The sequence below is a fragment of the Mirounga angustirostris genome, unplaced genomic scaffold (assembly GCF_029215605.1).
Source record: "Mirounga angustirostris isolate CCGP_5_RB_7025 unplaced genomic scaffold, mMirAng1.0.hap1 SCAF_10, whole genome shotgun sequence".
NCBI classification, from domain to species: domain Eukaryota; kingdom Metazoa; phylum Chordata; class Mammalia; order Carnivora; family Phocidae; genus Mirounga; species Mirounga angustirostris.
In genome coordinates, this window is record NW_026991718.1 from 44038779 (window position 1) to 44051457 (window position 12679).

At 35.0% G+C, this 12679-nt stretch overlaps 1 protein-coding gene across 6 annotated transcripts in view; it reads right to left on the reverse strand.

The window, feature by feature from the left end:
* CTNNA2 (catenin alpha 2) overlaps nucleotides 1–12097 on the reverse strand; it is a 969847-nt gene extending 957750 nt beyond the window's left edge. For all 6 annotated transcript variants that reach the window (XM_064573571.1, XM_064573572.1, XM_064573570.1 and 3 more), the window contains exon 1: nucleotides 11996–12097. In XM_064573571.1, the coding sequence (XP_064429641.1) occupies nucleotides 11996–12097 (102 nt within the window). The remainder of the gene's footprint in view (nucleotides 1–11995) is intronic.
* Between the last annotated feature and the right edge of the window lie 582 nt (nucleotides 12098–12679).

The following is a 12679-nucleotide window of genomic DNA, read 5'->3' on the forward strand; positions in this document are numbered from 1 at the left end:
TGTGAAGGCACAGCCATGAAGCCAAGACAGTCGAGTTACAGAAGGACTCAGAATTATGTCAGAATGAAAGAAAAATAGCTGGTTAGATTTCCTATGACTTTTCCTGGCCTTCCTTCCTTCTTAATTAAATGTGAAAACAAAGCATTTATTTTGTACTTTTAACAGGATGACAAGAAACAGAAAAGCATGTGTGTTGCCATGCCCCAATCCTTAATCTCAGATCTCCGACAAGCTTTAATTAGTTTGCTAGTTCGGGGCTCCTGAGTAAATGCAATTCTGTCACTTCGTAGGCATTCTCATGCTTGGTAGAGTGGATTTTTTGGTCGCCAGCTCAGATAAGGTTTCTATATTGTCCAAGGTAGTTTTGAGCAATTTTGCTAGCTAACCTCCCACAATTTCTTGCTTGAAATTTTTGAATTAGTATGCATAAGATTTTGTTAATTGTCCAGTGTCAAGCACATAAAAATCATTATTCTTTTCTGACATTAATTTTTAAATTTAGTTTTAAGTACCACTTTCCCATTTAAAATAGTTGCTGTTGGGCGCCTGGGTGGCTCAGTTGGTTAAGCGACTGCCTTCGGCTCAGGTCATGATCCTGGAGTCCCGGGATTGAGTCCCGCATCGGGCTCCCTGCTCGGCAGGGAGTCTGCTTCTCCCTCTGACCCTCCTCCCTCTCATGCTCTCTGTCTCTCATTCTCTCTGTCTCAAATAAATAAATAAAATCTTTAAAAAAAAATAAAATAAAATAGTTGCTATTCACTGAAATGGAAAGTGCAAGAGGAAAAATATTTTAAGGTTTGCGTTTATTGCCAAACAGAATAAAAGAAAGAGTTATTGCTAAGTTTGAGAATTCACATGCATTAACCACTTAATAGGGAAAATAGGTTTTTAGTTTAACTTATTCATTTGAATGTTAAGGAATTTGTTTACATCGTGTTTGCATTCAGCAAATATCTGGTGTGGGCAAGAATTAGGTAATGCAAACTAGAAAAGGAATTAATTCCTGACTGTACATATATATTCAGTTCTCTTTGGCTTGCTTCTTTTCCTCTTTTTTGTTTGTTTGTTTCACATTTTTATTTAAGTTCCAGTTAGTTAATATACAGTGTAATATTAGTTTCAGGAGTAGAATTTAGTGATTCATCACTTACACAGAACACCCAGGGTTCATCACAAGTGCCCTCCTTAGGGCGCCTGGGTGGCTCAGTCGGTTAAGCGACTGCCTTCGGCTCAGGTCATGATCCTGGAGTCCCGGGATCGAGTCCCGCATCGGGCTCCCTGCTCGGCGGGGAGTCTGCTTCTCCCTCTGACCCTCCTCCCTCTCATGCTCTCTGTCTCAAATAAATGAATAAAATCTTAAAAAAAAAAAAAACAAAACAAGTGCCCTCCTTAATCCCCATCACCCATTTGACTCATCGCCCCCACCTCCCCTCCAGCAACCCTCAGCTTGTACTCTACAGTTAAGAGTGTGTTTTATGGTTTACCCCTCTTTTTCTACCCCCTTCCTCTGTCTGTTTTAATGTTGGGAGTTCACCCCTTCCCCACCTTCAGTTTAAAGATTTTTTTTTTTTTATTCATTTGAGAGAGAATGAGATAGAGAGAGCATGAGAGGGGGGAGGGTCAGAGGGAGAAGCAGACTCCCCGCCGAGCAGGGAGCCCCATGCGGGACTCGATCCCGGGACTCCAGGATCATGACCTGAGCCGAAGGCAGTCGCTTAACCGACTGAGCCACCCAGGCGCCCCCCACCTTCAGTTTAATCCTTTACTCTCTTCCCATTTCACTCTACCAATTCTCTGTGTTTGATGTACTAGCAACTTGCCAATTCGGTATTTTTGGCCCATGTTTACCTTAGGGGCAGCACACTTACTCAGTTTAATTCATCCCAGGCCTTTTATTATGTGGTCTAAGTCTCTCCCTTTTTTCATCTATAAAATGGAGGAAATAATATGACTTCACCAAGTTGACCCAAGAAGTAATGAAAACTCCTAGAAATATCTAAGATAGTTTCAGATACATAGCAACTACTCAAGAAACATTAGAATGTCCCCCCCTTTTCTCCTTAGAGGGTCCAGATTATCTATGGTTAGTTCCATGCTAATGGAGAAGAGCTCCAACTAAAACAAGAGCAGTAAAAACTGTCCAAAGCAATGACAAAACTCTAATGAAAGTTATTTAGAAAACTTACTTCCGCAGCTTGGACCATCCCTATGAGCAGGACACAAGAAATCAGGATTGGTGAGCTTAATAAAGTGTGAGGGAAAACCTCCAAAACCCCCTTTCTCATGGAGAACAAGAAATTAATAAACTGAGGTAGCATGTAGAGCACTCATTTCATAGTACCTTAGGATTTCGCTTTTATCCCCTACTAAATAAAATTTCTCTTATTAGCATTCATAAAATACTCACTGTGTTTAAGTCAGAAATTATTGAAAGGAAACATTTTGATAGAAGAAAAGTTAGTTGCATCATTGTTAATATAGTTTGCTTGTATTCTAAAACCATATAATATACTGCTTAACTTTTGTTGTCCTAGGCTAATGAGAAGGAAATAGAGGCAGATGCTGTGTGTTAACTGTGACTCTATTTATTGCTAAACAAAGGTGAAATGATGCCATGGTGCACTCAATAATTTTGATTTGCAGTAGCTGATTCTAAAGGTAGGGGAGAATTGACACATCACATGGTACATGGTACTGAGTGTTTGCTAAACACAAAAAACCCAGAGCTAGAGTAGTCACATAATCATTTACATCATATGCAATGATGTAACAGCATCCATCAAATTAATGTTGATTTCAATTTTTGTTTTTGTGGTTTTAGTACTTATTTTGTAATTTTCTTTATGAATGAAAGTATGTGCATACATAATTCCACATTTATATTACTTTAAGTCCATTCGAGGATTTGGGAAAATTTTGTCTTGTTTTTGTTTTTTTGTTTAAAAGGGCTCCATACATTACTCAAGTTTCAAAACATGGCCAACACAGCTGGCCATAAAACAAAAAGAGCATCATTCCCATCTGGTAGCAGACATCAAAATTTTGAACATAATCCCAAAACAGAAATTAATCTAATCCCAGACAATATACTAGTCAATTAAACTTCTATTTCAGAAATGGCAGACACAATGACTACCAAGCAATCTACCATAAAAACTCAATTCAAAGAATTATTTCCAATATAATAACTACTTTAGGTATATGTATCTACTGTAAAAACAAACAAACAGAACAAAACAAAAATGCAGCAATTTAAAAAAATGTTAATATTAGGGGATGAAATAATACTTGCAAAACAAAAATACTTTATAGTCTTTCAATTAAATATTTATATATGTGATTTTTTTCTATAATATATACTATTTTTTTAATTATGTCATGTTAATCACCATACATTACATCATTAGTTTTTGATGTAGTGCTCCATGATTCATTTTTTGCATATAACACCCAGTGCTCCATGCAGTACATGCCCTCTTTAATACCCATCACCAGGCTAACCCATCCTCCCACCCCCTCCCCTCTAGAACCCTCAGTGTGTTTCTCAGAGTCCATAGTCTCTCATGGTTCATCTCCCCCTCCGATTCCCCCCCTTCATTTTTCCCTTCCTGCTATCTTCTTTTTTTTTTTAACATATAATGTATTATTTGTTTCAGAAGTACAGGTCTATGATAAGTAAACTTCTAAATCATAACCTTATTATTTCTTTTCAAATCCTATTTTAATATAAAATGAAGATATTTTTAAATAAAAAGTTATGGTATTTTATGTAGTTCATTCACCCACAGAAACTTCTACTAAAGGCAGATAAACTAAACCATTTTTCAGACAAGGAAAATAGCATTCAAAAATTAAAATGGGATTGGTATGAAAATATTAAACAATAAAAATAGGAAAAATACTCGGAAACAGAGTAATCAAGCTATATATAACATTGATCAAAGAACTAAACCAACTTAATGGAGTTCACATCATTTGCTTTTAGCACATCCTTCACTTTTTATACAATTTAAACCCTTTGACAAGAGTACACAATTTATTGTAACATTGTAGTGTCACCCTGGAAACCACCTAACCTTGAATCTCATGAATAAACCATGAATTAAGGTAGTTCTCAATAATGATATGCTCCAGACAGATGGGTACCATGAGACCTCATTTTATACTTTCATTCTTTTGGTAAATTCATACAGAAAATACTCTATCTTGTAAACTGTGTAAGACAGAGTATGGGATAGCATAAAGAGGCACACACTGGCTTAAGCCTCAGAAGTTACTTCATTTCTGAGTATGTTTATTTCTAGAATAATTTTCAGTTTAAATCCCCTGATTTTAAATTTAAATCTCATGATTTCCTAATTTTAAATGCACCGAGGAAATTAACTATAGCTGTGAGTCACACAGATGACTCCTTTAAGAAGACTTAATATCAAAAAAAGGAGAAAATCAAGTGTTTTTTTAAAGTATAAATTTAAATTTTAAATTTTAATAATAGTTTTAAGTGTATGACGTTCTAATTACTTACTTTTGAAATAATTAATTTTTGAGTACAATTTTAAAGGACCTAACTATAGAAGTCACTAGAGCCTAATCTAAAAGAGGCCCATAGACATTACTCAAAATAATACTGGAAATGATTAAAGAAAGGTCCTCTTCTTAGGAGGGTCTTTCCCCATTATACCTATTTAGAACAGCTCATTAAACATCAATGGTATTCTTTTTTTTCAGATGCTTATTGTGATTTAAGTTGCAGATTCATCTTTCTAAAAGGAAATAAGGAACTAAATTCCAGCAAATTCCATTCTATCCTATTGTGATGGACTGAGTTTCATTAGCTTGCTGAAGTTGAATTCCCAATAACTTTAGAGGTTCCTGCTTTAGTAATCTTTGATTAAATGTAACACACATTCTTTTCTAAACCTGCATTAAAATATTTTTCTAAAGAAAATACCTAATGAATCCCTATTTTATACATGGCACCCATTCTCTAATAACTGGAAAGCCATTACTACCAGGTAGTAAAGAACACAGCATTAAGAGCAAACCTGTATCAGGATAACATCAGACACTTCATCAATCACTTTAATGCACCATCTCATGTATCCCTTCAATAATCCTGTGTGGTACAAATTATTATTCTCTATAATTTACACTTGGTGACACATTAAGTAACATATTCAAGTTATCATTGGGGATCCTGTACTTATAATCAAGCCTTCTTGACTTCAAAGCTTGTGCATACATAACCTCTACTTCAGTGGCATAAAAGTAATTACAAATTTTCATGTTAAAAACTATAAAATTAATACCCATTTTATATAGGAAAAATAATTGCCCTTATATATTTTTTCAGTTAAAAAGAGAATATTTTCCTGTTTTGATTTCTAGCTGCTAAGAACAAATGGAAACTTTATTTTTTTTATATTTATCTTCTATCTAGTCACCTAACCCCATTCTCATATTGATTTTAATTACATCATAAAAAGAGTGTTTTCTCTATCCTATTCCTATGTTTACATGGTACATTCCTTTATTTTAAAAATTTGATCCCATTCTTATTTAGACATTTTAGTAGAAATAAGTGCAAAATTCTATCAAATGTCTTTTTAGCATCTAATGGTATAATCAATTGAGCTACTAAAATATTTTTATTTATTTCCTCATACTAGGCTATCCTTATATTTCTTAAAAATTTCCTATTTTGTAGGGGTGCCTGGGTGGCTCAGTCGTTAAGTGTCTGCCTTTGGCTCAGGTCATGATCCCAGGGTCCTGGGATCAAGCCCCCAATAGGGCTCCCTGCTCTGCGGGAAGCCTGCTTCTCCCTCTCTCACTCCCCCTGTTTGAGTTCCCTCTCTCTCGCTGGGTCTCTCTCTGTCAAATAAATAAATAAAATCTTTAAAAAAAATTTCCTATTTTGTTATATATATGCTGATCTTTGAACATACTGCTGGATGGTACTTACTACATTTCATGAACTTTTTTTTTTTGTTTTTTGGTGGGTTTTTTTGTTGCATTTAAATTCAGAAATGATATAGAACCAACATTATCTTTTTGTAAAAAAAAGTTTTTAAAAATATCTTGAATTTTTAATGATAAAATTATGATTCTTCAAAAAATGACTGAGGAGTTATCTTTTTCTATAGTTGAAATGGTAATTTAAATAGCATTGTGATTATCAGTTCTTTAAATGTCTAATAATATTTAGCTATGCATCCATCTGTTCTGGTGCTTTTTGATAACAGATCTTCAAATAGCCTTCCAATATTTATATGGCTTATTCCAGTTTTCCAGTTCCTTCTGGATATACTGTGGTGATTTAAATTTTTCTAGGAACTTATTTCCTTCCTGTAGGTTTGCATGTTTCATCAGAGTAGAGTTGCATGTAATAGTCTACTATGCTTCTTTTACCCTCTCTGTTCCTGGAATTATTTATGCTCTCATTCAAAATCCTATATATTTTTCTTTATATGTTTTCCAAAATTTGTGTGTTGAGGATTGGTCATTTCAAAGAACAATCAAATTTTGAATTTATTTAATCGCTTTAACTTTTATATTCTATTTTATTGATTCCAGTTTCCATTGTTAACTAAATTCTGTTCTAGTTTCTCTTGATGTTCTTTTTCTAAGTTCTTAAGACGAACACTTAGTATTTTTTTGTTTTTGTTTTTGTTAATAAAAAAGACATTTAAGGGATGCCTGGTGGCTCAGTCATCGAGCGTCTGCCTTCGGCTCGGGTCGTGGTCCCAGGGTCCCGGGATAGAGCCCACGTCAGGCTCCCTGCTCGGCGGGAAGCCTGCTTCTCTCTCTCCCACTCCCCCTGCTTGTGTTCCCTCTCTTGCTGTGTCTCTCTCTGCCAAATAAATAAATAAAATCTTTAAAAAAAAAAAAAAAGACATTTAAAGCTAAAATTTTGTACTGAGCACAGTTTTTATTGGGTGTGTATATTTTGTTAGGAAGACATCATTTTTTTCATTAACTCATATATACTTTGCATTTACCTTTGGTTCTAAGAGTTATCTAAGAGTGTTTCCTAATTTCTACTATATTATTTTTTAGTTTTCTAATAAAATTGCCTAATCAGGTATTTTAGTTTTCTAATAAAACTTAGTATCACAGGATGTGGCCTATTAAAAATTTTTACTTTTTAGAATTTATAAAAAATTTGGACATCTTGTTCAAGGACTAAACTTTCTAAGATAAATCCTTTCTCATTTGAAATTTCATGATTTCCATAATGTAAAAATTATCCAAAAAGGATCTTGCCATTTTGACATTGTAAGATAAATATGCAGCCTCATATACATTATGATTAAAATGAGATAGTTTTGTATATTTTAAATACTTATCAACAGTAAATTTCTAATGTCATTTTTCTTATGACAGTGAATGAATTTTACTGAAAACCCTTAATTCCTGGTATTTATTTCATTACTTAACTATCCTTATCAGAAAACTAGGATGGTTATGAGCATATTGCATCACTGAATACCACTATGAACTTTATTCAATTCATAAAGGGGCGTGTGTGAGTGTGTGTGTGTGTGTGTGTGTGACGCAAATAGGACCTTGATTTAGTTTTCTTTCTCAGTTGCACCTTTTTAAAAAAATGTTGAACAGGAGTTTGTAGCCAGTATTTTCTTATCTCTCCTTTCTGATTCATATGCCCTTCAAAGGTCAACAATCACATCAGTCCTAACATTAAGGCTTTATTCTAGGGGAGGGAATGCTTAGTCTTGATAGCAGAGCCATAATATTAGAGGAAATAATAGAGAAGCTTGTCTGAAAAGTCATGTTTTTGAAAGAATCTCTCTCTCTAAGTCAGGGTAGGAACACTGAAAAGAAAGATAAGCCATATAGATACCAGAAGATATTAAAGGGATACTAAGACTCATTACAGTTCTAAGTCACTGTGTGAAATTCAAGAAGGGTTTTACATATTCTACTGTATTAAATGAACAAATATGAATTAGACATTTAACTGTCCTAACTTTTAATAAATGTTTTAATGCATTGCCTTTATCTGACAGAATTTAGGTACGTATATATGGAAAAAATAATTTTTAATTATAATCTTAGATATACTATTCTATAGATAAGAGAAATATGAGCAAAATACAAATACATGAAAATTTTAAGAAATGAAAGATAGTTTATGGGTAATATTATGTTTTCCTATGCCAGATTCATTTATATCCTTCTCCTTGACTTATACAGTGTTGGATAATGGCTAACACAAGCCTGAATATATAGCCATCAAAAAACAGAAAAATGGAAACTATATTTAATCAATTATACCGGTCATTGTGTTTTAATTATTGTGTTTCATTTACTCTGTAAGATAAGGATTAAATTTAATACTGATAAGTAATCTGAAGGTAAAATTCTGAGGCTAGAGAAAGACAGTCTGCTTTTAACTAGGCTGAAGGAACTACATTTCAGACCAAATTGACCTGACTCAAAAATATCTCCTAAGCCAATCTTTCTCAAGCTGTCTACGATGAAAAGCCATATTTTTGTTATTCCAATACATCATAAACCAAAGCACTATAAAATACAACAAAATGAATGATTCAAAAATTTAAAAAAATAAAAAATACAAGTCTAAAATTACTCGATTCAACATACATAAAATTATTCTGTAAAATGGTCATAAAAATTTAAAAGCACTTACTCTCAATTTCTGTGCTTATTGCAGACAAATAACAAACAATTCATGCATAGGCCTTAGTCTACAGACCATAATCCGAGTAGACGACATACTCCCATATCTAAGGGCCATTCAGGAGTAAGTGTTTCTCAAAGAAATTTTCATAGAGCTAACAAGAATCATGATCAACTGAAAAATGTGCATAAATCTAATGAAACATTTCAACAATTACATACAAAGATATCCACTTCCTATACCCGGAAATTTGTGAATGTGTTATCTTCAATAACAAAGGGACTTTGCAGATGTGATTAGTTTAAAGATCTATAGAGGGAGAGATTATCTTAAGAGTATCTGGATACCAATGTCATCACAAGTGTACTCATAAGAGAGAAGCCAGAGAGTTAGTCAGAGGAAGAGGTGAGATAGTAGAAGCTGACGTCAGAGGCAGAGAGATGTGAAGGTGGTATGGTGCTGGCTTTAAAGGATGAAAGCACCACAACCAAGAAATGCAGGTGCACACCAGATGCTGAAAAAGGAAAGGAATGCCCTCCTTGAGGAACACAGTCCTACCAACACCTTGATTTTATGAGTTCTGACCTCTGAAACTATAGAATAATAAATCTGTGTTGTTTTAAGCTACTCAGGTTGTGGTAATTTGTTATAGTGGCAAATGGAAACATACAGATTTTAGTTCTTGGGAGTAGGGCGCTGCTATGACAAACACCTAAAAATGTGGAAGTAGCTTTGGAATTCATAACAGGCAGATGCTAGAAAAATTTAAAGAATTTTAATAGAAAAATCCAAGATTGCCTTGCACTGACTGTTAGTAAAAAAAGGGATAATAAAGGCCTTGCTTGCAAGGACTCAGAAGGAAGTGAGGAGCATGGTAGAGGAAGCCTCTTATCATCTGAGAGGATATCTAAATCATTATAAAAAGACTGTAGAAACACAGGTGTTAAAGAGATGCTAGGGAAGGCTCAGAAAAAAATGAAGAACATGTTACTAGGAAATGGAAGAAAGAGTGACAGAAAGCTTGGATGGATTGTATCTTACAGTTATGTGGAAATCAGAATTGTACAGGATGAACTTGGATATTTAGTCAAGAAGTTTTCTAAGCACGGTGTTGAAGGAGTGCCCTGGTTTCTTCCTCCTGCTTATAGTAAAATGTGAGAAGAAAGAAAGAAATTGAGAGAACTGTTAAGCTAAAAGAAACCAGGACTTGATGATTTGGAAAATTCCCAGCCTATGTAAATTGCAAAAGGCGTAAAATTAGAAAACTCACTCTCGGGAAAGTATGCTCTGGAGAGAAAGCCAGTTGCATGTCTAGATAACCTTTGGCTTGTGCCTTGGAAGGACTGAAAGCTCAGAGTATTCAGTCATACAGAGTGCTTCTTTGAAGAGATTAGGCATATAATTCATGGATGGCTTTGACCATTTCAGCAGAGGCCAAAAATGGAGATGGGATTATCTGGGAATGTTCTGTGAAGTAGCCTCTTTTCTAATAGCGTCAATCCTAGAGACAAATGGGAGAACCACAGGTTTCTTAAGAATGTTCTATCAGGGGGCGACTGGGTGGCTCAGTCAGTTAAGCATCTGCCCTCACTCAGGTCATGATCCCAGGGTCCTGGGATGGAACCCCGTGTCAGGGCCTGCTTCTCCCTCTCCTTCCTGATCGTGTTCTCTCTCACTATCTCTGTTTCTGTCTCTCTCTCAAATAAATAAATAAAATCTAAAGAAAAAAGAAAAAGAATGTTGTATCAGTAGAAACACTGCCAGTTGTTCCCAAGCTTTCCAGTGTAAGGGAATTTGCCCAGCTGGATTTCTAAATTGCTTGTGGAAGAATTGATAATCCTTTTTTTCCTTCCACCTTCTCCCTTTTTAGTGGGACTATCTGTACCTATTCTCTTATGCTGTGCATCTTATCCCAATGCATTCTGGGCACATATATATATTGTTTTCTAGTTTCACAGGTAACAGATGGAGAGGAATTTTGTTCAAGAATGGATTATAACCAGAACCTTACCTACACCTACTTTAGATGATTTAGATGAAAATATTTGGAATTTTTAAGCTGATGAAATTTTGATGAGATTTTGGACTTGAAATGATTCTATAATAGGTTGAGATTTTAGGGAATTTGGGGATGTGGTGAATGTGTTTTCCACGTAGGAAGGATGTGAATTTGGGGGTGGACAGAAGGCAGACTATGTTGAGCTGAATAATGACCCCCAAAGATGTCCATGTCCCAATCACTGGAAACTGTGAATATGTTATCTTAAATGGCTGTGATTTGGTTAAGGATCTTAAGATTATTCTGGAGTATTTCAGTGGGCCCAATGTAATCAGAAGGTCCTTCTAAGAGGGAGGTGTGAGGAGAGAAGCAGAGGTCAGAGTCAGAGAGAGATTTGAAGATGCTACATTTCTGGCTTTGAATATGGAGGACGGGGTAGAAGAAGGCAAGTGGATTTCAGAAGATACAAAAGACAAGGAAGGACATGCACTCTGCCAGAGCCTCTACAAGGAATGCAGCTCTGCCAACACCTTTACTTTAGGATTTCTGACCTCCAGAACCATAAGATAATACATTTGTGATGCTTTAAGACACTAAGTTTGTGGTAATTTGTTAGAGCAGCTATAGGAAACCAGTATGAAAAACCAGTAATTGAATTTAAATTAAAAAAAAATAATAATGAGAAGAGGAAACAAAAAAGAAATTTCTACTTAATTTGGCATAATATTTCCCTAAAAATACACCATAAAAATCTTTAATTTTCACATTCCATGTATTTCTGAGTTTAATATAGCAAAGAATATGTGTTGTAAGATACTAAAAATTAACTTTTAAAACTTAAATTCTGAGAATTTTTTTTCCTGTTGACAGTCACCTGTGGAGATGTGGCGACTGTGACAACAAAAAAAATGGAACATTTCATTTTTCCAACATGATAAATTCTCCATTTTAAACTAAAGAAAAGTAATATACTTTGCTCTTAAATAGTCAATACAGTTCTTCCCACTGTGCATGAGCATCTGAAAGTGAGCTAGGAATGGTTTAGTTAGACTTGAATTCATTACTAGGAATGAGAGCCCCATTCACCAAGGCCCCTCTTTAATTACCTCATCAACCTAATTTCAAAAATCATATGATGAGTTTTTAAAAAGGCACTTCACATGCTGTTGGGCAATAAAACTGTCCAGAGTTCAGGCAGTAACGTATCTTCAGTACTTAGCATTATGGCATGACGTATTATTCACTCTTAGCGATTTCTAAGTTTTTTGAAGAGTCATGATATAATCACAACAGAAACATATACAAGTAACAAAGTGTTTCAAATCATCCCTTACCTGTGTAACAAGTGGCTCCAGAAGCCTCTCCACTGTTAGTGTCCGTATTTCCAAACTTTTGGGGTCCCATTTTAAAATGATAGGTGAAGTTGCCGAAGTCATGCTCCCTATAGAAACACACATTACTGGTAAGAAATAATAATTACTGAAATAATCGGCTACCTTGGGGGTTCAAAATGAATAAGTCACCAAAACTCAGAACATAACTGAAGATTATATATCTTGTTGAAACTCATCAAATTAAAGATGGGGAAATCAGAACCAGAACTATGTAAGGCAGTGATGTTGGAATCACATTAAAAACTGGGAGCTCCTGAGGGCACCTATATATGTTAGACAAACTACTGGGATTCAACGGGTATGGAAATATTTTACTCACTCAATATTTAGTACATACATACATCTGCCAAATGCTGAGAAAGAGTTGGACCTTGACCCCAAGCAGTTTATGGTTTCAAGGTAGCGAGACCCAAGGTAGGCAACAATTATGCCTCAGTGTGACCCATTCTATGACCAAGGAAAGCAGAGGGCTATGGAAAAACTGAGAAAGGACACCAAAGTCAGTCTGGGAGACCAACCAAGACTTCCAGGAAGCACAGTAAATCCATCATGATCACCACATGAGGGACCTATGTCATAACAAAATCCTACTTTGTTTTCTTCACATCATAACTGACCACTGAG